At 35.5% G+C, this 26,095-nt stretch overlaps 4 protein-coding genes and 1 pseudogene across 7 annotated transcripts; 2 read left to right on the forward strand and 3 right to left on the reverse strand.

Moving 5' to 3' along the window:
- The first annotated feature begins 3,560 nt into the window (after positions 1–3,560).
- On the forward strand, positions 3,561–9,339 carry LOC104725633 (polycomb group protein EMBRYONIC FLOWER 2). Of its 4 annotated transcripts, none has more exons than XM_010444305.2 (22): positions 3,561–4,001; positions 4,099–4,195; positions 4,270–4,438; positions 4,608–4,663; positions 4,825–4,939; positions 5,044–5,203; positions 5,292–5,342; positions 5,497–5,636; positions 5,850–5,912; positions 6,004–6,125; positions 6,381–6,445; positions 6,536–6,588; positions 6,698–6,751; positions 6,835–6,894; positions 7,256–7,302; positions 7,398–7,498; positions 7,656–7,875; positions 8,027–8,075; positions 8,150–8,233; positions 8,561–8,640; positions 8,840–8,929; positions 9,025–9,339. In XM_010444305.2, the coding sequence occupies exons 2-22, from the start codon at positions 4,158–4,160 to the stop codon at positions 9,140–9,142; spliced, it is 1,935 nt and encodes a 644-aa protein (XP_010442607.1). In that variant the 5' UTR covers positions 3,561–4,001; positions 4,099–4,157; the 3' UTR covers positions 9,143–9,339. The 4 variants fall into 4 exon arrangements, with proteins under 4 accessions (XP_010442607.1, XP_010442608.1, XP_087328135.1 ...); XM_010444306.3 differs by having other exon boundaries at positions 3,661–4,001; positions 4,291–4,438; XM_087472009.1 differs by having other exon boundaries at positions 3,705–4,001; positions 4,739–4,939.
- A 706-nt stretch (positions 9,340–10,045) lies between these two features.
- LOC104728788 (F-box/kelch-repeat protein At5g51250-like) lies at positions 10,046–11,113 on the forward strand (annotated as a pseudogene).
- A 1,276-nt stretch (positions 11,114–12,389) lies between these two features.
- On the reverse strand, positions 12,390–14,109 carry LOC104725634 (acid phosphatase 1). Its single transcript, XM_019231683.2, is given in 4 exon segments — positions 12,390–12,673; positions 12,675–12,758; positions 13,088–13,300; positions 13,443–14,109. Coding segments are annotated over 4 exon segments (765 nt in total). The 5' UTR covers positions 13,823–14,109; the 3' UTR covers positions 12,390–12,585.
- Positions 14,110–15,435: 1,326 nt separating this feature from the next.
- On the reverse strand, positions 15,436–19,647 carry LOC104725635 (putative U-box domain-containing protein 53). Its single transcript, XM_010444308.2, has 10 exons — positions 19,474–19,647; positions 18,633–18,988; positions 18,423–18,547; positions 18,209–18,330; positions 17,927–18,120; positions 17,527–17,837; positions 17,342–17,440; positions 16,868–17,248; positions 16,011–16,775; positions 15,436–15,928 (listed from the first exon to the last, which is right to left on the reverse strand). Exons 2-10 carry the CDS (start codon positions 18,865–18,867, stop codon positions 15,746–15,748), a joined length of 2,415 nt encoding a protein of 804 aa, XP_010442610.1. The 5' UTR covers positions 18,868–18,988; positions 19,474–19,647; the 3' UTR covers positions 15,436–15,745.
- A 2,139-nt stretch (positions 19,648–21,786) lies between these two features.
- LOC104725636 (putative U-box domain-containing protein 53) lies at positions 21,787–25,296 on the reverse strand. Its single transcript, XM_019232533.2, has 9 exons — positions 24,986–25,296; positions 24,760–24,884; positions 24,547–24,668; positions 24,256–24,449; positions 23,855–24,162; positions 23,665–23,763; positions 23,162–23,551; positions 22,314–23,078; positions 21,787–22,230 (listed from the first exon to the last, which is right to left on the reverse strand). Exons 1-9 carry the CDS (start codon positions 25,218–25,220, stop codon positions 22,048–22,050), a joined length of 2,421 nt encoding a protein of 806 aa, XP_019088078.2. The 5' UTR covers positions 25,221–25,296; the 3' UTR covers positions 21,787–22,047.
- Positions 25,297–26,095: the final 799 nt, after the last annotated feature.

Consider the following 26,095-nt stretch of genomic DNA (forward strand, 5'->3'; position numbering starts at 1 on the left):
AAGGGGGTAAGGAGGTGATGATCAAGTCTGTTGCGACGGCTGTCCCTACATTTGTGATGTCTTGTTATCGTTTGCCAAAAACAATAACATCCAAGCTTACTAGTGCAGTGGCGAAGTTTTGGTGGAGTTCTAATGGTCAGTCTGGGGGTATGCATTGGATTGCCTGGGAGAAGCTTTGATGTAGCAAGCAGATGGGTGGTATGGGCTTCAGGAATGTTGATGATTTTAACACGGCTTTGTTGGCTAAACAATTATGGCGACTGATTGAGGTTCCGAACTCACTGTTTGTCAGGGTTTTCAAAAGTCGGTATTACCGGAATTCCAATCCTATGGACCCAATACGGTCCTATTCTCCTTCCTATGGGTGGAGAAGTATCGTATCTGCTCGATCTTTGGTAAACAAAGGGCTCATTAAACGGGTTGGCTCAGGCGACACCATTTTTGTATGGACTGATCCTTAGGTTCCAGCTCAATTCCCAAGACCAGCTTTAAGTAACGGTCCGTTTAAGGACCCAACTCTCCGTTTGACTCAGTTCATGGATACTCACACGAATACTTGGCTTAGAGATCGGCTCGTTGAGCATTTCGATCTTGTGGATGTCGCCTTGATAGCGGTTATTCCCTTCAGCAGTCTCCCGATGGCAGACTCTTTAGGGTAGCATTTTACAAAATCTGGTAAATATTCGGTTAAGTCAGGGTATGCAATGGCACGTCTGGGTGTTCCTAACACTTTCCAGGCTCATGGGTGTGGCCCAGAGATTACCCCTCTTCTTGCTAAGGTTTGGCGGGTTACTTGTCCACCAAAAGTTAAACATTTCATGTGGCAAGTTTTAACGGGCAGTATTTCGGTGTCTGCTAATTTGCGACGGCGGGGCATAGACTGTGATGTTGGATGTATGAGGTGTGGGGCGGATGTGGAGACTATTAATCATGTTATTTTCGTGTGTCCGCCAGCCCGCCAGGTATGGGCTTTGTCCCATGTACCTGTGGGGCCTCAACACTTTCCGACGGACTCTATTTATGTTAATGTAGATCATTTTCTGGGTTCTACGAATCCGGGTTCTCAGATAGAGATTTTCCCTTGGCTAATGTGGTATATATGGAAAGTGAGGAATGCTTGTGTGTTTGAGAATCAGACGGAACGACCGGATGACATTGTGCGCGTAGCGCAAGGGGAAGCGTCCTCTTGGCTAAAAGCTCAGGTGGAAGACGAGGGTGAGGAGGTTATCTCCTCCCCTGTGGTTCCTACTTCTCGGTTACAAGGGCGTCTCTCCCCCCTTCCACTGGTTTACTGCGGTTATCGATGCTTTGTTGATGGCTCTTGGAAAGAGACCGATGTTTTTGCAGGTGCAAGATGGTTTTGTACTTCTTCGCAAGGATCATCACCTTTTCTAGGAGCTACCAATTACCGGCGCAGTCTATCTCCGTTACATGCCGAAGTAGAAGCTTTCAGTTGGGCGATGCGGTGCATGATTGGCCACAATTTCCGCGATGTGGCTTTCTTTACGGACAGCTTGGATCTGGTGAAGATGGTGTCTTCCCCTCGTGACTGGCCGGCCTTTGCAACTTATTTGGATGGAATCAAGACGGATCGAGAGGAGTTTTCTTCTTTCTCTTTATTTCATATTTTTCGTAATGCAAATACTAAAACGGATTCTTTGGCACGCCAAGCGCGCTTATCTCCGCATCTTGTTTTGTTTGTAAACAACTTTCCTTCAAATTGGCTTATTTGAGCTGATTCTTTTGTTGACAAAAAAAAAATATCTAATTCGGATTAAATGTAACCACTAACACATGACTTAATGAAATCATTCAATCATGTAATATTAGACTATTATATTATATTAGATATCATTGTAAGAGTCTGATTATTTGTTTTGTTTACCATTTTAGTCAATTTTGCTCCAACCCATCTTCACTTCTATCTGCAAAATATAGATCTCTATTTTTGGAGACATTTATTTATATTCTACACTAAAATTTGGAAATCTCCATTTTTAAATCTAAAACTAAAATTTAACCCATGGTACACCATGAGACCATTATTTAGTTTCATTTATAATAATGTTAGATTTTTACGATATTTAATTTAGTAATAAAATTACCTAATATTTAATCTTTTATATTTTAATCTGTGGCACAATTATTCTTAATATATTATTATTTTTATCAAGATAAAACACTATGAAATATTACTGTATATATAATGTGTAACTAATAAGAATAATATTTTGTATTTATTTAAGAGAATACTATTATTTTTTGTATAATGTATAATTATTTAATTTATTTGATTGTTTGGACACATATATAGAAAACAAATTTGCAATTAATAAGGAATTAGGTAGAATTAATTAGTTTCTATAAAAAAAATTTGATTTAATCAATTTATCATATTTCACTTATTGCAATTTAGTGCAATTTTGTAGGAACTAAAATTGTAAATATCCATAACTAAAAGGGTATAATACAAAATATACTTTAAAAATGTTAATATAGATGGAATAGGGTTAGAAAAAATCCATCTCCAAAATGGAGTTGGAGATGCTCATCTTAAACTGTTTTCAATTTTGTTTATATCTAACACGTTACTAGAGTATACTTATTCTTTACATCTTTGTAATACTTTGTTTAATATATATTTTATATTATTTTCAATCTTATTTTATTTCTAACGCGTTACTAATATACATATTCTTTTTAAATTTTATATTTTTACATAAAAAATTTACATGTGCTTTAGAATTGTTCCTGATTTACTACTTCATTTGGTTTAATAGTCTTTATAATTTACATCTGGTTTTGTAATTAATGTTTCAATTAAGTAAACCAGTCTATTTGTATTTTGTAGAAAACTCGAATCAATCAAATAACAAAATCTTCTTCAATCTTTCATCTCGCTATATCAGATCATCAACAACTTCCACCATGAAATCTCTCTTCTTCTTAAGCGATCCGACAATAAAGAAAAGCAAGTATAAACATCCAATTAACTGCATGTCAAACCTCATCAGTAAAGGTAAGAAACAACAGCAAGAGCTTGCATTGATTTACTCTCTGGCAGCTCATATGAGAAATCAACATACACACGCATCAAAAAGGCAAATATGTTGACACCAATATTAAAAAGGCACATAAGACAGTACCTCATTACAATACTAAGCAAAAATATCTATCATATATATATATATATACATGGTCACTTCAATAGAATGGGACAGCAGCAGCTTCATTGTAACAACCAAACAGAATGAGAATCTGTCCCCTCTGAGCATCTGTATTAATCACACAATCGGAAGCTTGCAAAATCGTTTTGAAATCGAGTAAACCAATTTTTTCCATCTCAACCAAAAGCCTGCACAAATAATATTTTGTATTAGTGTTTCCTAGCACGAAATTTTCATGATACAGAAATCTAATATGTGCTGATCAAATAAAAATGTTTAGTGTCCACAATAAAAATTCAATTACTGTTTTTAGTTATAGAAAAAAAATAACTAATTAAAAAACCAAAAAAAAAATAATCATTAAAATAAAAAAGGTGTCTGTAAAAATTTATCACGTGAGAGAGAGACAGAGTTGGTAAAGATTTTTTAAGACATGGTTTTTTTACGTTATTTTCGTCTCTTTAGAGGAAAAACCAAAAAAAATAATTAATTTAATTACAGTCATTTCTATATCTCACCTCAACAAAAACAAATTACACTTCTCCAAACCGAAACGCTCTCTTTATCTCCCTTTCTTTCTCTCAAGCTGTCATAGTCGCTCGCCTCTGTCTTGAAGATAAATTTTCACAATTAGGGTTCTTCTACCCTTTGAGCTTTTTTTAACTGTTCCATCTCTGTTCTCTAAAATATATATCTTCATCTTCTCCTTCGATTCGGAGATCTCTTATCAAAAAAATTCTTGAATCTGTTCTTCACATCTCAAGCGGCAAATTCGTTCTCAGATTTGATCGACCTCCTTTATTATTATTAGCTCAATCAATCCCCCAGCTTTGGGTTAGTTAGTCCCATAAGACTTTTTTTTTTTTTGTTTCTGGGTTTTTTTTTGTGTGGTCACTGTTCAAATGATGATACTCATTGTTCTCTTAAACAGGTGATGATGGTGATTCAGGGTTTGGTATTGTTGTACTCTAGGCTCTCGTAGCGGCGAGAATGCCAGGCATTCCTCTCATCACTCGTGAATCCTCTTCGTATGTCTCTTTATTTTTTATGTTTTCATCTTTGATTGAAGAAAAAAAAACAAATCTTTACCCCTACAAATAAGTTTGGTGGTGATTAATCACAGTTGTTCAAGAAGCACAGAGCAGATGTGCCATGAAGACTCCCGTGTGCGTATTTCTGAAGAGGAGGAGGTTGCTGCTGAAGAAAGCCTCGCTGCCTATTGCAAGCCTGTTGAACTCTACAACATCCTTCAGCGCCGTGCTCTTAGGAATGTATGTCTCTTTCTTTATTTCTTTCTTTCTTTCTTTACCTCTCTTGTTATGAGTAAAAGGATATAGCTTTACAAGTATTGCTCTACTTCCTTCCCATGGAAGTCTAGTTTTATGTTTACTTCATTTGCTATGCAGTCCTAACCATTTTCTCTCTTTGTCTCTTGTGTAGCCCTTGTTTCTTCAGCGATGTTTGCATTATAAGATTGAGGCCAAACATAAAAGGAGGTAACTTTTTTCTTTTTTTCTGATCAGAATCTCTCCATAAAGTTTATTTGACTATACCTCAATAATTCATTCCAGACAATGCATGCTTTCAAGTTTTTGGGAAGAAGATTTTGAGACTTTACCCACTGGTGGATTGTAATCAATATATTACTGCTGTGCAGAATTCAAATGACGGTGTTTCTCTCGGGGACTATAGATGCTGGTGTACAAACTCAAAAGTTGTTCCCTCTGTATATTTTGCTGGCTAGACTCGTTTCCCCTAAGCCTGTCGCTGAGGTAGGAGTTTGAACCTCAGGCGTAAATTTGGATTGATCTTTATTCTTTGTTACTTACCTTTCCATTGCTAACATTTTTTTTTTTTTGAAATTCTCAAATTATAGTATTCTGCAGTATATAGGTTCAGTCGAGCATGTATCTTAACTGGTGGTCTGGGAGTTGATGGAGTTAGTCAAGCCCAAGCCAACTTTCTTCTCCCTGATATGAACAGACTCGCGTTGGAGTCTAAATCAGGATCACTCGCTATCTTGTTTATCAGCTTTGGTGATTAAGATTAATTGGTGTATATTATTATTTAAAGACATTCATATAGTATTCAGATAACGTGATCAAATTATTTTCTTTCTTGTAGCTGGTGCGCAAAATTCTCAATTTGGCATTGATTCAGGCAAGATTCATTCAGGTATTTCCTTTTCTTCAATGATATTACATTTTATTGTACAAACTACAAAGTGGTGGCATACCAATTTTCCTTGTCATAGTATGGATCCTGGGACTCCTGTTATAAGTGTTCATGAAATTCTCTTTCTTCATAAACTCTTTTTTTTTCCTGGCAGGAAATATAGGAGGACATTGCTTATGGAGCAAAATACCTCTGCAATCGCTCTATGCCTCGTGGCAGAAATCTCCAAACATGGACTTGGGACAGAGAGTAGACTCAGTCTCTCTTGTTGAAATGCAGCCTTGCTTCATAAAGGTAAAGACTATTGCCTAAATCTGCCCTTATGATCTATGATTCTTTGTTCCTTTAGTGAACTGAAATGTGGACTCTGGATTGAACTTTTTTTCATGTAATTTAAAATTGTAAATTGGAAGTAATTTCATACGTGAATATTATTTTGGCTGCTAGTTTTCAGTGTGGATTGTTATTTAAATTGAAATTTTCAGAATAACTTATCCGTTGTTGCAGCTAAAGTCTATGAGTGAGGAAAAGTGTGTCTCGATTCAGGTGCCCAGCAATCCCCTCACCTCGGTAACTTTACACACTTTGCTATACTTCCATCCATTATTTTGAAAATATTATGTAAATGTTTACTTATAATTCTTATACTTCTTATTTGAAGAGCTCGCCGCAGCAAGTGCAAGTCGCCATATCTGCAGAAGAGGTTGGGGCAACAGAAAAATCTCCGTATAGTTCATTTTCATATAATGACATCTCTTCCTCTTCGTTGTTGCAAATTATCAGGTAATCTTCAGTTTAGTCTACAATCCTTTTTCTTCGCTTTCAGCTTTCTTGCCTCATCACTTATAATGTCTTCTAATTTTATAAAATCTATTGACCTGTCTGCTCTCTCCCTTAGTCTATGGCTGTCAGTTTTCTTGATTGCGACTGCCCTTCCTCTAATGAAATATATATAATTGTCAGTTTACAAGTTGTTACGTACAACATATAATGTCTATCTCTTCATGTTGATTCTAAACCTCAACATTCATTGCATAGGTTGAGAACACGGAATGTAGTTTTCAATTACAGATACTATAACAACAAATTGCAGAGGACTGAAGGTAACTTAGTATCATCCCTAACCTGTTTCATACATATATATGTTTTATTTTGGTTCACTAATATATATTAATTTGCTATGTGTCTTGCAGTAACTGAAGACTTTTCTTGTCCATTCTGCTTAGTAAAATGTGCCAGTTTCAAGGTGGACTTTCATTTCTTTTGTCATTCATACCTATCAGTCAAAGATACAGCTGTAGTAACTAGTCTTTGGAGTGATGCAATCTTTTCTTTTGTTCCCAATCATGTTGTAGGGCCTGAGATACCACTTGCCATCAACCCATGATCTCTTCAATTTCGAGTTTTGGGTTTGTAACTTCAAAATTCAGTTAAGCTGTTTGCTCAATTATTATTTTGTGGGTGCCACTAATCTGCTCTACTTGGTTTTTAGGTAACTGAAGAATATCAGGCTGTAAATGTCTCCCTCAAGACAGAGACAATGATTTCCGAGGTTGGAGCATTTTGTTTGTTTGATCATTAGTTTCTCTGCTGTAGATCTTATAGGCTGTAACAGTATCATTTTTCATTAAAACTAATATCCTCCATCTATTGTTGACATTTGCGTGGTTAAATAAAGGAACTTGAATGTTTCGTTGCTATTTGTCACACTATGATCCTTGCTATTGTCCTTAATGACGTCAAATAGAATTAAAAATCCCAATAACACCGCTGTGGCTGTTAACTTTTGTGGCCAAAGCTCGACTATAGAATAAAGTCCTCGATTATATAGGAGGTGTTTGTAGATTTTCCAATTTGATGTTTACTCTTGGCATAGTTTTCTATATAAATGTTCGCAAAATAAATCTACGCAGATTAATGAGGACGACGTTGACCCCAAGCAGCAAACATTCTTTTTTTCGTAAGTTATCTGGCCTATTATGTTGCCTTGAATTTTCTTACTAGCATTTGACATTCAGTCTTCCAGACCATAAAGAATTCTTCAATATATGACAGTTCAAAAAAATTCAGACGGAGGAGGCAAAAGAGTCAGGTACGGAGCTCAAGGCAAGGGCCTCATCTTGGACTAGGTTGCGAGGTGCTGGACAAGACTGATGGTATGTGTTTTGACTGAAATGATAGTTACTTTTGTAGTATCGCCTTCTTTTGCTATGAGAGCCTGTCTTAGTTTTATAATTTACAAGTAATTTTCATTTTTATGTGCGTTCGACAACATTGGATCATTTGTCACAGATTTTAACTTATTATTTTCAGATGCTCATTCTGCTAGAACTGAGAAGAGCCGAATACCACCTGGAAAGCATTATGAAAGAATTGGAGGTGTTGAGTCTGGTCAAAGAGTTCCTCCTGGCACGAGTCCTGCAGATGTGCAATCATGCGGTGATCCAGATTATGTGCAGTCGATAGCTGGAAGTACAATGTTGCAGTTTGCAAAAACGAGGAAACTATCTATAGAACGGTCGGACTTGAGGAAGTATGTTTGACTCTGCTGTCGTTCTCTCGTCTTTGATCTTCATTGAACTACATATGATTCATGCTTGGAACTTTCTGTCCATGTTTCTTTACAAATAGCTTGCTAATCCCAAATGATGTGACCGAGTTTTTCAAATTTTTTTCTCCTCCAGCCGTAGCCTCCTTCAGAAGAGACAGTTCTTTCACTCTCATCGAGCTCAGGTGATCTATTGTTTTTAGGTCTCTTGCTTATGAAGCTTGTATTGATTTTGACTTTACTATGTGTATAATCACAGCCCATGGCTCTGGAACAAGTACTTTCTGACCGAGATAGTGAAGATGAAGTTGATGATGATGTGGCAGATTTTGAAGACAGAAGGGTATGTTTTAGAATATAACATGTTTACAGTCTGATGTGCTCTATAAAGCTCAGTAGTTTGGTAGATTATGTTTCGTGTGAAAGTGAAAGGAATATTGAAGACTAGGCATGGGTAAACGTTCTATAGGAGCAAAATTGTTATGGTAGAGAGTTGAATAGGAAATATGTGAGCAAGTATAACCAAATCAATGTGCTTATATAATAGTATTTGTTTAAAGTCGCAGTGTTTTAGTTTGTTTTCGGTTCTAACACATTTTGTCTGATTTTCTACTAGTCAAGAGTGAATAATCTTCCTTCCTTTTACTATTTGTAACTTCTTTTTCTTCAGATGCTGGATGATTTTGTTGATGTGACGAAGGATGAGAAGCAGATGATGCACATGTGGAACTCGTTTGTGAGGAAGCAGCGGTATGTTTTATATCTTTTCAGTACATGTGATGTTGAGTTAACATTATACAAATTTAGAGTCACATGTTATGATGGTTTGTGGACGTTCCTACACGAGTTCTACTGGTAAAATAAAAATGAACGATTAGATAACATCAGCTTCCCTGTTCACTGACTCGTTATAAGCATTAGCTTGACACTGGTTTTGGACCATTCGCAGGGTATTGGCAGATGGTCACATTCCATGGGCATGTGAGGCATTCTCAAGATTACATGGACCCATCATGGTTCGAACACCGCACTTGATTTGGTAACTTGACTCTCATTTACTCCATTGTTTTTTTTCAAGTGTTTCCAGAGAAAGTTGTTTTTGTTGATAAAGGTGACTTTTTTTTTTGTGTGTAGGTGCTGGAGAGTGTTTATGGTGAAACTGTGGAACCATGGCCTTCTTGACGCCCGAACCATGAACAACTGTAATACCTTTCTCGAACAGCTCCAAATTGAAAACCCAAGAAACCATTAATTTAAGTAGAAAAACAAAGAAAGAAGGGAGAGAAAAGAAGAGTTTTGGGGGTCTTATTTAACTACTTTTGGTGTTGAGGAGCATATTTATGCATGACTTGTCCTCTCTTTTTTATAATTGTGTACATTGGCTCTCATCTTTGACCTTTGTTCTTCGACAAATGCTGGCATGCTGCTTATACATGTTCCTTATTGATTTAGGATTTCTATTGGTTCAGGAAGTTACAACATTGAAAACAGGATCAAAACAATTTCATTTAAATGAAATCAAAGCACTAATTAGCTGAATTAATTCTCTACAATGTATAAATATAGGAGCCATAGGTATGATGGGGGAATCTTTTTCAATCATTGGGGAATACAAGAACACTTTGCCCTGATACATTTTATACAATATACTCTCTCCATTTCAAAATATAGGATGTTTTAACTAAAACACGCATATTAATAAGTTTTTACTTTTAACAAGTTCAACCAATCAGAAACAATACTGCATAATATAAAATACTAAAGTAATCTAAAAGTTGGATAGAAACTTGAAAACATCTTATATTATGAAACAAAAAACTTCTCTAAAACATCTTATATTTTGAAACAGAGGAAGTACAATTTAAACTTTGGAACAAGCAAAATACCTATCAATTATGTTATGACTTTAGTTCTTTGAGAGTTTTAACCCACAAATACTAATCCATATTGAGTGTCCCGATCCGGTGGACGGTGCCCACAAATATTATCCATACTTTATGAACTAAACCAATCTTTACTCCAATGTATTGGTTTTTCTATTGCTGATCATGTCAGAGCTTAAGTATTTTGGTTTTTACCTAGTTACAGTATTGAAAAAAATTAACGAGTATACACGGGGCCGCATATATTTGTCGAACTTGAACCGTGTATACTCATGCCGTCAATGTGGTCCTCGGCAAAGAGGAGGAAGGCAACACTTGCGATCAAGAAGAAGAAGCTGTCGCAATCGAACCCAAATCTGTCACTTCCCGATGATTTGATATTGAGCATCTTCGCACGAATCTCAAGATTGTACTATCCGACTATCTCCCTCGTCTCCAAGAGCTTTCGATTTCTCCTAGCTTCACCGGATCTTTACAAGGCTCGATCACTCTTAGGCCGCAACGAGACTTGTCTCTACGTGTGCTTTCATTTTTTTCCTGGCCCTAAACCACATTGGTTCACGCTATGCCGGAAACCTGATCGAACCCTAACCAATGACACAAGTAAGATGAAGAAGTCAGGAAGTGGGTATGTTTTTGCTACTGTCCCATTTCCCCATTCTCCTCCTCCTCATGCAAAATCTTCGAGTCTCGTGGTGGTTGGCTCTGATATCTACAACATTGGCGGATCTGATGGATCCTTAAGTGTCTCGATTCTTGATTGCTTGTCTCACATGTGGCGCGAGGCTCCAAGCTTGCAGGTGAAGCTACTGTCACTTTCTGCTAGCGTCCTTGACAGATCAAAGATATATGTAGCAGGAAGATGCAAAGATGGCAATGGCTACTCCAATTCTTTCAAGAACTTGTGTGAGGTGTTCGACACAAGAACACAAGTTTGGGATGCTGAGCCCATTTCTTGCAGCGAGACGAAATGCGACTTTTACAAATGTGAAAGCGCATGTGTTGATGGAAAGTTCCACGTGGTGACGGCTCCTCACGGGGAGATAGTTGCTTACGATTCCAAGGAAGGTAGATGGGACCAAGTTGGACGAGAGATGGGTGAAATTATGATTTCTGATTCTTATTGTGAGATAGAAAATGTTTTGTACCATGCTGATCCCAGAGCGTTCAAGTGGTATGATAATGAGATGAGAAAGTGGAAAAAATTGTGGGGTTTGGTAGGACTACCTAGAATCCCTCTCCTGTGTTCTGTTATATTGGCTGATTATGGTGGAAAGATAACAGTTTTGTGAGATGATGATTCCTCTTCCTGTAGACCTGGTGGAAAATACGAGAAATGATTTGGTGTAGAAACTAGGTTTCTACAATGCATTTGTTTAAGGGGAAACAAATTCAATGAAGCTATTTCTCAAAAAACTCAATCAGAACTAGAAATTAGAAAAGGGGTTTGGATCTCCTAAAGTTCAATTTAGGGTTTTGCTCAAGAATAATGAAGAACTAGGTTTTTGTCTTTATTGCTCGATGCTTTACAAAGGGAGGGACTCCCCCTCTATATACTCTTTACAAGATTACAAAATATATTAACTTTCCTTATAACTTTAACCAAAATTCGGAAAGTTTCTTCTTTCTCGCCAGGTCGGTCTAAAGGCGAACTGGGAAGTCGGCTCTTCATCCTTGGGGCTGGGCTCTCCGATCTGACTGGGCTTCAAGGCGCCCACCTAAACTATCTTTAGACCGGATTCTCGGTTAAATGACTGATTTATGTTTCTGGTTTAAACCGGTATGACGGGGGTGCTAAATCCCGCACCAACATTTGGTGTACGGTGATTACGGTTGAAAGGCCCCATAATGGTGATACTAGATTAGGATCCGTGCTTTGAAATTCCTTTTATTTATATTATAATTTTATAATAAAATATAATTTATATGATTATTTTTAAAAGTTTTTTGGATAAAACATTATGCGATAAAATCATATGCGAAATAGAATAACTTGAAAAAATACCTATTTTGTAAGTTTTATATTGTTAATTTTGTAATTTTATGTATGAGAAATGGTTATGTTTATTGTTTATTTTTATTTTAATTATTGAATATGTTTGGTGAAAGTTTTTTAATATGACCCGTGCTTAGGTAGGATTTTATTTTCAGTTGCACAATAAGATTTTGAGAATCACGATTAAATGTGATAAATTGTCAAGATTTTATTCCTTTTTACGTCTAAGAATATATTTTTATGCCTAACAGTATATATTTTGTAACAATACATGGAATACTAAAGATTTTATTTAAAAACTTGTATAAATCATTGGAATATTCTCTAAGAAGAAATTTTTTTTGTAACCAACTTATATTTAATGTATAACCTATTTTGTAACCAACTTATAAAAATTATATAGTCTAAAAAAAAGTTGTGTACTTCGGTTTTATTATATAAGGGATATGGGGAAAAAGTTGAATGGTTTGATCATGTTCTTACAGTCCCTTTAAATTTGTAAAAGGTCTTGCTGTTACTGTCTGATGAATGTGTCACAAGGCGTGAGCATGTGTTCTTTTTGGTGAATGGTTTTATCTCTTGTTTCACTTCTAAACATTTGATGTCAAAAAAGAAAAATCTACTCTGTAATCTGTATCTTCTTATTTTCATGGAAATAAGTTAGTAAAACAGAGTATTCTCTGTCAAACTTGTCAAGTTACAAGCGAAAGCAATCCATCTTTAAAAAACACTTTGATTGCTCTAATAATTCTATACAATTTTTCGAAATGTTTTATATAGGTTGTCAAATAAAGCTCTCTTGTCTTCACACACTCTTCAGGGGATATAATACATTGGATTAGCAAGTTTGAAGGATCGTTGCGACATGGAGGTACCCAACAAATCACTCCATTGATCACCTGAATCTAATCCTGTATCCCTCTTTCACCATCTCATCTCTCTTCTCAGATTTGTATAGAGTTGCCAATTTGTGCTGTTCCTCTGGAGATCTGCACATTACATATTTATAACGTCAAAGAAATAAACAAAAGATCGCAACGGCAATGAACTAATTCAAATATGAAACTGAAGATGGTATGTTCTCTAAAACCATCTCCAGAGATCAAAACTAGCATCAAACTTTGCATAACAAACTAACTCATTGCAGGACCTAAGAAATATCTACACTTCAAAGCTATCTCCACAGATCAGAACTAGCATTAACCATTGCAAAACAAACTAAACTCATTTCAGGACCTAGAAAACATCTATACTTCAAAGTTAAAATCCAAGAGCTACAACATCGTTTCTATGAGTAAAGTTTGATTGTTTTTAATACCTGAGGATAAGCTTGTCCCAGTTCTGGAAACCAGCAGCACTGATAAGGTTTTCAACAGTAACAAGCCTGTGACTCTCTTTCCTCCCTGTAAGCAAAAAAACTTTGTACCCCAAATCAACCACTCTTTGGTAAAGCTTCAAGCTTGGTGCTATAGCCGGTGCCACTCCTCTCTCTACCCATTTATCAAACTCCGAATGATCAAAAAGCTCCAAACTACACCCAAAACAGAATCAACAAATCAAGTTATTATTATTCTAACCAAAATTGTCCTCTTTTGTGAAATTTCTCAGGCAAAACAATCAAAAGAACCACATGAACACACTAACATAAACAGAACCAAGTAAAAAATGTATACCCAAAGCCATGGTCAATGTAATAAGGAAGATTAGACAAGAGAGTCTCATCGATATCGAAAACCCAAATATCTTTGCCGTCGCCTGAGAATTCGACGCTGTTGGCAAAGATCAAAGCTTCCTCAGAGACTCTCTCCAGATCGGTGGCGTAGCCTTTACCCATGACGTAGTTCTTAACGTAATCGGCACACTCAACCGGAATCGATTTCCACGGGGCGAGATTGTTCATCTCCGCCGCGAATCTCCAGGTCGTGCAATGCAAATTTACATCTTCTTCGGCAGCTTTCTCGTGCATGCTCTCGATTTCGGATGGGTACTCGAGAATCGAATCGGAGGAGGAGAATAAAGAGACCACCACGAGGACAATCAGATAAATCCTCATCGTAGAATCGCCGGACAACGAAAACCCAATCGGAAAAATACGAAATTTGGGGGTTTCTGAGAATCGAAATTGGGAATTAAGAAACTTGAGTAAAAAATTAGGGTTTATATATAGATGGCAAAATTGCGAAAGGAATCAGAACAAATTCGAAATCCAAAGAGAAGGGAACAAATTTTGATAGTTTCAAAAATTGGATTAAATGGGAATATCGTATCAAAGAAGAAAGATTTGATTTTTAATTTTCAATTTTCAATGGGAGAAATGAAAATAAAATCGGAAGAGTGCTCTGTTTCATTTAAGACAGTGGATGAGATTGTCAAAAGACAGGTCTGGTCGGTGACGTGTAAGAAAAGAAAGCCCAAAAATATTAAAAATACACAAAATTAATTAAAAGAGGAATCTGTTGCTTTCGGGTTCGGATCTTAAAGTGAAATGCAATTGGGTAAATCCGAATATCCGTTGATGGTACATGCAACTATCCAAGTGGTTCTTTTGATGGTGTAATGCCTTTTTTGTCGTTGTTATATCTCACCTGGCAACTGATGTGATATTAAAGATTTGGGTACATATCTTACACATTTGGTTTGGTTTAGTGTCTAATTTAGAGAACCATAGGGCTTTAATTTATTTTCAAGAATCAAGATCGATATAAGTTATTTTAAAAGTTTCTAAAAGTGTTAAAATTGTGTATGTGATGAATTGTATAAAGAATTCCTGATCTGCAAATTTCTTAAAATGATTAAAAATAATAATATTATTTCCAATGAAAGAAAAAAATAGTGAAGTCAAACTCTGATTTTGACAGTTTATAAACATAAAAATTCCAAAAACTCCTTCGAAATTTGGATAGATCATTAATCTAAACGGATACTTGCACGCACGCTAAGCTACGCCTGCCTACGCGTGAATACAGTGTTAATGCCTTAAAGGAATTGATTGTTAATTACGTTTAAGTTTTTTGTAACCAATAACGTGCTTTATACGGACTAATTATTTATTGTTAACCCGTGTTAAACACTGTTTAACATGTTTAAAATTTAAAATCTTTCGTTGACATAAAAGAGCTTTATGTTTGTTTCATTTAAGTTATTTTGACATGTTTACTTCTCGGACAAGACAACAACTGTTCTCACTGATTCAATCATTTAAAACGAAAAAATAAAACTAATTAGCACAAATGTTAATATATATATATGAATTCAAATTGTACAATACTCTCTCTGTTTCAAAATATAAGATGTTTTAGATAAGTTTTTTGTTTTATAATATAGGATGTTTTCAAGTTTTTATGCAACTTTTAGATTAGTTTAGTATTTTATATTATGCAGTATTGTTTCTGATTGGTTGAACTTGTTAAAAATAAAGACTTCTTAATCTACGTGCTTTAGTTAAAACATCCTATATTTTGAAACAGAGAGAGTAGTAATTAGTAAATATAGTGAAATTAGTCGAGTAATCGAAACATTTTTATGCAAACAGGAGACTTCCGACTTTCCGAGACTCAAAATTTCATTTCAAATTTTCTATGCTTTTGTTTCATTCAAATTTTCTAACTAAAGGCGTCCAGTTTTTAGATAAAAACTAAATTAGAAATGAAAATTCAAACACGAGACTTAACAAAATTCTAATCAGATTTTAGATCGAAATGGTTTATCAATCGGTTCATTCCAAATTACATATAATGGTATGCAATTCTATACATTTCAACCAAATCCACAAAGTAAGAATAAATATTTTTTTAAAAAAAATCCAAATGGTATACATTGATAGCCCAATAGAGAGCAAACGAAAAGATAAATAAACCTTACCAAAATAACAAAAACGCCTGTGAGAACATCTCGCCGTTTCTATCGGGTGAAAAAACGCTACGCAGTTTCAAAGAGAGCACCAAAACGGAGCGCGGGTTCTTTTTGTGTTGCTGCCTTACTGATTTCTATTTCTCCATTCAACGATGGCTGCGTAAAGAGTGTGATTGGGCAAAAGGTTCACGTTTTGTAACGGCGAATTAGTCACCGGCGACGTCCTGTGGTTCTCCATCCACTCCACTATAGCTTTCCGGTCATAACTGTACCCATCAGCCGCAATACATGGATCCTTCATCACATCCTGCAACATAACAACATTCTTCTTTAAACTAACCTAATTTCTCTCGCAAGCAAACATATGACGTTATGAACAAGTTATTTACCTTAAGTAATGGGCAGATGAAATGGCTTGGAGGTTGACTCGGGGCAGCGAAGAACGAGTTTTTTGCTTTAGCAGCTACTTTCTTCAAGCTCTCCAATACTGGAAGAACCTGATCTTCCAAATCAGGCCTGTCTTTAGAACGAAGCTCTGTACAATAGAGAGCTAAAGCGGCTAGTTTCCGTGTCTCTTCTATTGGCCAGTTACCCGCTTTTTTATCAAGAAGCTGTATTAACTCATCGTCGTCGTTGTTCTCCATGGCTATTTCTACTGTATATGTCAGTGCCATAGCCGGTTGAGCGGTAAGAAGCTGAAGAATGATCATTCCAAAAGCATAGACGTCTGATTTTGGAGATATCCTTCCTGTTCTTTGATATTCGGGATCGATATAGCATAAGGTTCCAACAGGGCTTGTCTGTTTGTACATTGTGAATTGAGTTAACAATGGATCAACTTGGATCATTGTGGACAGACCAACGTCTCCTACTTTGCTGACAAAGTTGTGATCAAGCAAGATGTTGGCCGGTTTAAGATCTCGGTGGATGATTGGTGTCGGTTTTGATTTGTGTAGGAAAACAAGCGCTGATGCGACTTCCCAAGCGATTCTGAATCGCACAAACCACGGTATTGGTTGACTGTTGTTCACTTGAAACAGTCTATCTTCCAAGCTACCATTTTCCATGTACTCATAGACTAGCGCACCGTGTTCAGGACATGCTCCTAAAAGGAGAACCAAGTGTGGGTGCCTGATCTTGCTCAAGATTTCGAGCTAATAGAGATTAGCGGTAAAAAAAAGTATATTAGCTATCTTTGAAAGAAAACGAGAAAACTTTCAAACAAGAAGAGTTTTTGGTTAGGTACCTCTTGATCAAATTGTTTGGACAGACTGCTTTCAGCGGAATGCAAAACTTTGACAGCAGCAGTTGTATGATGCAGACTGCATTTGTAAACAGCCCCGTAAGCTCCCATACCGATCTTTAGATCTTCAGAGAATGATGAAGTGGCGGTTATGATTTCTTCCCAAGTGAACTCTTGGTATTGCAGCTTAGGAGCTGCAACGGAACTTTCTGCTAGCTTCTCCTTCTCTTTGGCTTCACGGTTCGCCTTTATCTCGGCTTCTCTTCTCTGTGCAGCTTCTCTCTCTTCCCTTCTCTTCTGCTCAAAGTTATGTGTTTCCTTTCCTGCTAACCCCTTAGTTTTGTGTTCCATTAGCGTTAGCTCTTCAAACTTAAGCTCATTTAGCTGAAACATATAAGGGGCAGTTTATTAGACACACAAACCAATTGCTAAAAAGCTTCATCAAATACAACTTTTATAGAGATTCTTCAAGCGGACCTTGCGAGAAGCATCCAACGTTTCTACTTGAGCCTCTGCATACATTTCATGAGCCTGTCTAAGCTCAGCTCTCAACTTTGTAATTTCTTTGAGAGTGTCCTGAATCATTGGAAAAAAATATCACTCCCAAATGTTTTCGATTTCACAAGAGGTTTAAGAACAATCATATCAAAAACATAATTTACCTCGTTGTCTGTGAAATAATCTCCACCTTGAGTAACATTTCCATGTTCATACACAGACATAGAACTCATAGCATCTTTTCTCTCATCAAAATCTCTATATCGAGGATTCCAAGAAACAGTGCGTGATGTTTCAGGGCTGCTTCTCTTGCTTACTTCCTCGGCAGGATCCGATGACATACTTCTAGTTTCATCCGAATCAGCAGAACTAGTTTCCATATGAACAGTAACCCCTCTTACTATTGTCGGGAGATGTTGTAATCTCTTCTTGGACAGAGCATGTGGGTTAGATTTGAGTGCATTTGACATTACATCTAACGAATGTACAATAGAAACCAGAAGAAAATTTAGACTCATGAATCACACATCAGTTTCTGGTAAAAGGATTGATAAAGTTCCAAACCTGAGGGTCCTGAACCAGAAGAACAGCTGGAGGAATCCTCCGTTCTCTCATTACTAGAATCTAGTAAAGTTTCATTCCTCTCCGTGTCTGAAGATAATTTATCTTTTGAAAGAATATAGACTCCTTTTGAGACAACATAGACTGTGCAAAGGTTTGACACAAAGGCTGACAACTTCTCGGTAATATTATGATTCCTGGAATTGTTTCCACACATATCTTCATTTTGAGAAACTCTGTGCAATCAGATAATAAAACCTAAAAGATAATGTTTTAAAGCCATACCTCGACATGGCACCATGAGATGAACGTCCAATGACAAGAATGCTGATCAAATGCTCATTAACCTCTCTGGTTATCGCCACTGCAACACTATTTGATTCGAGCACTTGAAGTTCCACTGCAACCTTTGTTAAAAATATTCAAAATGAGCTTCATTGATCTTTAGCTGTAAGATATCTGATAAAGGAAGACAAAGAAAGCTTGACAAAATTAAAACCTTTTTACGCTCGCACATTTTCTTGAAAGGTTTAAGAAGAGTGTCTTTTGTCTCCTGCATCACTTGTCGTCTATAAGTAGCCGCCACATCCTCTGGTGCCTCGGATACAGAAACCATTTCTCCCGCTTAGGAAGGAAACATAAACCGGTATCAGGCTTGTAAGTAGTCGGACATAAAGTCCCAGGTAGCAAAGATGTCTATGGAACTTACTAGGTGTAGGTAGAGAAGTAATCTTCGGATGGATATGAATCAGCTTGAAAACGACATTTTTGTCAGAACCAAACTTTTTGAGCGCCCACTTAACTACATTCTTGCTTTTATTGCTCCCACTAATAGCTATAGCAATGGTCAGCGATTGAGAAGGAGATGCAAGATCAGAGCTATCCTTCTTAGGGTCAGGCACCGGCTTGGTATCCAGAATTGTTTTTTTGAAAAAATAGTCCATTTCTTCCTATATATTTCTTAGAATTAGTCCAAGCACCGGCTTGTGGAGGCTCTAAAACGTCAGGGCCAGCTCTGCGCAAAGATGGTTTGCAAGGTCATTGCTTATCTTTCCTCCAAGCAACCTGTGTGTCAAAGCCATTTGGAGATATATAAGTCATTCACAACATCACAACTGAAAATGAAGATCCTTGAGACAAAACCAAAACAAAGCTAGACAATGGTCAACGGCTACTATTTGATATCACATTGCTGAAGAAGAGAATGTAAGCTTTTGACAAGAGATTGATTTCAAACAGAGAATGCATCAATCAAGAAATGCTTTGATATTCATAATCAATGTTCTTAAAATCCAATATCTAAACATAACAAAGCAACATTCCAAAGTCAATTTAGATATAAGATACAGCTAGACGATTCAATCCAATCATAGAGAAGAATTTTGTAAATCAGAATTAGTCTCTCAGAACACACGGATTTTTATAGTTTTGAGCTCATAAAGTTTCGAACTTTACAAGAACAAAAGCATGTGACCCATCAAGCCAAGCATGATCACAATCTCTAATAGCAATCTCTAATAGACATGAAAAATTTCATAAATTGGACCTACCTGATATATAAAAGATGTAACTTTAAACTCTGACAGAAGAAGAAAAAGGCTTTCTTTCTCAATTTGACATGTTGTCAAATTGAAAAAATGATGGAATCTCAAAAACTCACACACACAGAGGTATTGATTGATGGAAGAAACACAAAAAGTTCGTGGCTTCGTGCTCCCAATTTCAGAGACAATCATTCTACATAATCTTTTATAAAGCTTCTTTGAATTAATATATTATATACTACTACTTAATACAAAAAAAAGAAAGATAAATTAAGATAACTTGGTCATATTGCATGACTCATGATTATTATTGAAGATTCAATATTCACTATTGTTTATTCACAGAGTTACGTTACAGAGAATATGGTCTCAATTAATTTATCAAAAAAAAAATAAAGAAAAATTCATAAGGTTTTTATCCCTTCAATAATTTTTAAGCGTGTTCTAGAAAAGAAATTTTTTGTTTATATTGATTTGAAAGTTTATGCATTCCTCGACAATCTTAGATTCTTATTAACGGACAATTTGCTAAACTCCTCCATACTTTTTTACTTGTGGTTTCTCACATAAATTAACAAAACTATTAAAATATTAAGAATAAAACTAGAATATTCACCAAACATTTGCATTATATAACTAAATTAAACATTTGCACTAGAATATTCACCAAACATAAAACTAGAATATTCAACATTAAAACGGAAGAAATATTTATTTATTGAGAGTTGGAAAATGTCAATGTCTGTTATTATTGTTATATATATATATAGTTTTGTGCATAACTGGAAATACCTTTTCACAAATACGAAGATATATATACTTATCAATTCATTCTATATATCTTACTATATTAATTGAAAAATATATTTATATAAATAACATTAAAAGTGTAAAAAATTACATTAGAATGTCATTAGAAATAGTAAAAATTATAAAAGATATGATCACTAAAGATAATTAACATAATTTAATTAGGATTTAGAAATATCCATTCGATTAAACAACTAAGATTTTTAAAAATATAATCCGATTTTATACATATTTTTTTGGAAATAATCTCTAGAGCAATAATTTAATTGTAAGTAGGGTGAAAGATCTGTCATAACCATACTTCAATGATGTAAGAACTATATATATATATATATATATATATCATTAAGGAAAATGGAGTAAACTAAATAGAGCATCTGATTTGAAACGTGCATCTATATATTTCAAATATGACAACATTATATTATTTCACAACTGTCTCATGTTTACTTAATGAATGTGGGTAGTAAAAAAATACACGCACAAAAAGAAAAGAAAAAATAAATGATACGCATGCTCATGTGTTTACATTTTTTTTTTTTTGTGTGTTTACATCACATACATTAAAATGGTGTTCTGTTAGATTATATTTGCATTAACAATAAATGTCGTCAAGTCCGAAACAATAAAGAAAGATAGACCGTAAACGACGATCTAACAGTTGGGAAGACTTGTTGCATGCTTAATGCAACCAACAATAAACCTCCTTGGCTTCATACTTGCTAAGGTCAATGATGATCATGCCGTTCGAAAACAAAAGCAGTATAAATTAAATCTTTCACTACGGAGTGAAAAATCTGGTTGAGATTACTAATTTAATACTAGTTTATAGTAAAACTAAATTAATAAATTTTGTTGGTCCTTAATAAAATTTGATAAATTAATAATTTTTTAAAAAATATCTTTGTAAAATATGGTTCTAATAATATTATAAATTAATAATCACGTAAATTTATATATATATATAGTGATATAATAATGTATGCTTCCCCTAAAGTTCATATTCATAAAACAATTGTTATGTTGTATTTTTAAACTATAATAATATGAAATACTTTATAAATGTTATAAAAATAGCTATAAAATTTAAATTTTTCAATGTCTAGATATGCATCATTTACATATTAATAGTTTGATAGACTATTAAAATAGTACAATTAATATTATTATTCATAAATTTGAATTTATGGATGTCATGTGTATAAGTGAATTTGTCTATAATATTTGTAATTTATTGTTAATATTTTTTCTAAATATTACAAATTCAGTTTCAAAATCATAAAAATTACAATATCCAAAAGTCTAATCTTATTTTGCTAAAATTATCTTAATTCTTAATTTTAAAATTTTAATAATTAAAAATATATTTACAAATTAATAATTATTAATTTGCACTATAAAACAATAATTATTATGTCCCAACATTATTAATTTATAGAGGTTTTACTGTATACAAAAATATATTAAATGATAATAATTATAACTGAATCTAAATGAATAAGATACGTATTTACTAATTATTATCAATTAACCCTTAGAAACATTTTAAGGATTTAACGTTAGTCTATATGACATGGTAATATGGTATAAACTGTAAATTAAAGTAATCAAATGCGTTCTTCTGTTCTGCCATGTGTACATATAAATAAACCTTACCAAAATAACAAAAACGCCTGTGAGAACATCTCGCCGTTTCTATGGGTGAAAACACGCTACGCAGTTTCAAGAGAGGCACCAAAACGGAGCGCGGGTTCTTTTATTGTGTTGCCTTTACTGATTTCTATTTCTCCATTCAACGATGGCTGCGTAAAGAGTGTGATTGGGCAAAAGGTTCACGTTTTGTAAAAGCGAATTAGTCACCGGCGACGTCCTGTGGTTCTCCATCCACTCCATTATAGCTTGCCGGTCATAACTGTACCCATCAGCCGCAATACACGGATCCTTCATCACATCCTGCAACATAACAACATTCTTCTTTAAAACTAACCTGACTTCTATCGCAAGTAAACATATGACGTTATGAACAAGTTATTTACCTTAAGTAATGGGCAGAGGAAATGACTTGGAGGTTGACTCGGAGCAGCGGAGAGCGAGTTCTTTGCCTTATCAGCAACTTTCTTCAAGCTCTCCAATGCTGGAAGAATCTGATCTTTCAGATCAGGCCTGTCTTTAGAACGGAGCTCTGTACAACAGAGAGCTAAAGCGGCTAACTGCCGGGTTTCTTCAATCGGCCACTTACCCGCTTTTTGATCAAGAATCTGTATTAACTCGTCGTCGTTGTTGTTTTCCATGGCTATTTCCACTGTATATGTCAGTGCCATAGCCGGTTGAGCGGTAAGAAGCTGTAGAATGATCATTCCAAAAGCATAGACGTCTGATTTTGGAGATATCCTTCCTGTTCGTTGATACTCGGGATCGATGTAGCATAACGTTCCAACAGGACTTGTCTGTTTGTACATTGTGAATTGAGTTAACAATGGGTCAACTTGGATCATTGTGGAGAGACCAACATCTCCTACTTTGCTGACAAAGTTGTGATCAAGCAAGATGTTGGCCGGTTTAAGATCTCGGTGGATGATTGGTGTCGGTTTTGATTTGTGGAGGAAAACAAGCGCTGATGCTACTTCCCAAGCGATTCTGAACCGCACAAACCACGGTATTGGTTGACTATTCTTGACTTGGAACAGTCTATCTTCCAAGCTACCATTTTCCATGTACTCATAGACTAGCGCACCATGTTCAGGACATGCTCCTAGAAGGAGAACCAAGTGCGGGTGACTAATCTTGCTCAAGATTTCGAGCTACGTACGAGCGAATAAAAAAGTATCAGCTTCTTTTTAAAATAAAAAAAACTTTCAACCAAGAAAAAGTTTTGGTAGAGTACCTCTTGATCGAATTGTTTCGATAAACTGTTTTCAGCAGAATGCAAAACTTTTACAGCAGCAATTGTATGATGCAGATTACATTTGTAAACAGCACCGTAAGCTCCCATTCCAATCTTTAGTTCTTCCGAGAATGATGAAGTTGCGGTGGTGATCTCTTCCCAAGTGAACTCTTGGTATTGCAGCTTAGGAGCCGCCACAAGGGAACTTTCTTCAAGTTTCTCCTTAGCTTTGGCTTCACGGGTTGCTTTCATCTCAGCTTCTATTCTTTGTGCAGCTTCTCTCTCTTCCCTTCTTTTCTTCTCAAACAACGTCATCTGTGTTTCCTTTTCTGCTAACCCTTTCGTTTTCTGCTGCATTAGCGTTAGCTCTTCAAACTTAAGCTCATTTAGCTGAAACCATAAAGATAAAGGGGGAAAATTTATTAGACACACAAACCAATAGCTAAGAAGATTCATCAAATACAACAAGTTATCCAATTTTTCTACAGATTCTTCAAGCGGACCTTGCGAGAAGCATCCAAGGTTTCTACTTGAGCCACTGCATACATTTCTTGAGCGTGTCTAAGTTCAGCTCTCAATTTTGTAATTTCTTTGAGCGTCTCCTGAAGTTATTGATAACACATATCATTCCCAAATTCTTTCGACTTCACGAGAGGTTTAAGAGAAAAGTACTCTTATGGAGACTTAGTTTACCTGGTCGTCTGTGAAATAATCTCCACCTTGAGTAACATTTCTGTATTCATGGTTGCTAGACATGGACATAGAACTCACAACGTCTTGTCTCTCATCGAAATCTCTAAAACGAGGATTCCAAGAAACACTACGCGATGTTTCAGGGCTATTTCTCTTGCTTACTTCCTCAGACACACTTCTAGTTTCACCGGACTCAGCAGAACTAGTTTCCATAGGAACAGAAACCCCTCTTATTATTGTCGGGAGATGTTGTAATCCCTTCTTGGACAGAGAGTGAGGATTAGATTTGAGTGTGTTTGACAATACATCTAAAAAAAGTACAAAAGAAACCCGCAGAAATATTAATATAAGAGTCATGAATCACAAAATGCATTTGTAAAAGATTGGTGAAGCTTTTTAACCTGAGTTTGGTCCTGAACCTGAAGACCAGCTGGAGGAATCGGTTCTCTCATTACCGGAATCCCTTAAAGTTTGATGCCTCTCCGTGTCTGACGATACTTTATCTTTTGAAAGAAAAGAGACTCCTTTTGAGACAACATAGACTGTGCATAAGTTTGACACAAAGGCTGATACCTGTGCAGTAATATCATGATTCCTGGAATTGTTTCAAACGCATATCTTCAGTGAGAAAACTCTGTGCGATCAGATAATAAAACGTAGAATGATAAAAAAAAAAAGGTTTTAGGCCATACTTTGACAAGTTACCATGTGATGAACTTCCAATGAAAAGGTTGCTGATCAAATGCTCATTAACCTCTCTGGTTATCGCCACTGCAACTCTATTTGATTCGAGCACTTGAAGTTCCACTGCAACCTTTGTTAATAAGATTCATAACGAGTCTCATCAGTCTTTAGACTTTAGCTATAAGATATCTGACAAAAGGTAGACCAAGAAAGACAAAAACCTTTTTCCGCTCGCACATTTTCTTGAAAGGTTTAAGAAGAGTTTCTTTCGTCTCCTGCATCACTTTTTGTCTATAAGTAGCCGCCACATCCTCTGGTGCCTCGGAGATAGAGACTGTGTTTCCCGCTGAGGAAAGAAACAGAAACCGGTATCAAGCTCATAATATATATATATATATATATATATGAAATCTCAGGTGGAGCAGAAGAAATCTTTACAATTCTTACAAGGTGTAGGTAGAGAAGTAAGCTTTGGTTGAACGTGAATCAGCTTGAAAACGACATTTTTGTCAGAGGCAAACTTTTTGAGTGCCCACTTAACTACATTCTTGCTTTTATTGCTCCCACTAATAGCTATAGCAATGGTCAGGGGTTGAGAAGGAGATGCAAGATCAGAGCTAGCCCTCTTAGGAACCTTGTCTGGCTTGTGATCCAGATATGAATTTTTGAAAAAAGAGTCCATTTAGTCCAAGCTCTATGCCAAATGGTCTGCTAAGGCTCTATATTCTTTCCTCGAACCCAATTAGTACAATAGCAATCTGTGTCAAAGCCATTTGGAGATAAGTCATTCACAAACATCACAACTGTAATGAAGATCCTTCCAGACAAAGCCAAACCAAAAAAAAAAAACAAAAACAAAAAAGAGAAATGGTCAACGGTTACTACTATTTGTCATGATATCACATTGCTGAAGAAGAGATTGATTTCAATATCCAAAATTTTAAACATAACAACAAAGCCACATTCCAAAAAAGTCAATTCTAGACGATTCAATCAGTTTTGCAACTCAGAAACAGAACACACGGATTTTTATAGATTTGAGCTCATAAAGTTTCGAACTTCACCAGAACAAAAGCATGATACATAAAAGATGTAACTAAGCTGTGACATAAGAAAAACGTACAAAAGCTTTGTTTATGAATTTGACGTCTTGAAGTCGAAGAAGAGATGGAATCACAAATTCTCACACATAGGCATTGATGGAAGAACACACAAAAAGTTCGTGGCTTCGTGCTCCCAATTTCAGAGACAAATCAATTCCACAGAATCTTATATGGAGCTTCTTAAATTAATACTATATAGTATACAACTACTTTATACAAAAAAAAAAAGAAGATTAATTAAGATAACTTGGTCATATTGCATGACTCCTGATTCTTATTGAAGATTCATTCACTCTTGTTTATTCACAGAGCTACAGAGAAGACGGTCTCAATTAATTTATCAAATTTGTTTTAAAGAAAAGATCATAAGGTTTTTATTCCTTTAATAGTTAAATCGTGTTCTAGTGTGAAAAGTTTATATTGTTTTGAAAGTTTTATGCATTCCTCAACAATC

The sequence above is a fragment of the Camelina sativa genome, chromosome 11, assembly GCF_030686135.1.
Source record: "Camelina sativa cultivar CO46 ecotype springtype chromosome 11, ASM3068613v1".
Taxonomy (NCBI): Eukaryota; Viridiplantae; Streptophyta; class Magnoliopsida; order Brassicales; family Brassicaceae; genus Camelina; species Camelina sativa.

What these genes read in the sequence shown, in the direction of transcription:
- LOC104725633 (XM_010444305.2), top strand. Translation starts at nt 4,158, where the DNA reads ATGCCAGGCATTCCTCTCATCACTCGTGAATCCTCTTC. An exon ending in GAGGCCAAACATAAAAGGAG is followed by an intron (nt 4,664 to 4,824) that starts GTAACTTTTTTC and finishes ACTGCTGTGCAG; the next exon opens with AATTCAAATGACGGTGTTTC. An exon ending in CGAACACCGCACTTGATTTG is followed by an intron (nt 8,930 to 9,024) that starts GTAACTTGACTC and finishes TTTTGTGTGTAG; the next exon opens with GTGCTGGAGAGTGTTTATGG.
- LOC104725635 (XM_010444308.2), bottom strand. Translation starts at nt 18,867, where the DNA reads ATGGACTATTTTTTCAAAAAAACAATTCTGGATACCAAGCCGGTGCCT. An exon ending in AAATGTGCGAGCGTAAAAAG is followed by an intron (nt 18,331 to 18,422) that starts GTTTTAATTTTG and finishes TTTTTAACAAAG; the next exon opens with GTTGCAGTGGAACTTCAAGT. An exon ending in CGTTGGATGCTTCTCGCAAG is followed by an intron (nt 17,249 to 17,341) that starts GTCCGCTTGAAG and finishes TATATGTTTCAG; the next exon opens with CTAAATGAGCTTAAGTTTGA.
- LOC104725636 (XM_019232533.2), bottom strand. Translation starts at nt 25,220, where the DNA reads ATGGACTCTTTTTTCAAAAATTCATATCTGGATCACAAGCCAGACAAG. An exon ending in CGAAACAATTCGATCAAGAG is followed by an intron (nt 23,079 to 23,161) that starts GTACTCTACCAA and finishes GCTCGTACGTAG; the next exon opens with CTCGAAATCTTGAGCAAGAT. An exon ending in TCCTCTGCCCATTACTTAAG is followed by an intron (nt 22,231 to 22,313) that starts GTAAATAACTTG and finishes GTTATGTTGCAG; the next exon opens with GATGTGATGAAGGATCCGTG.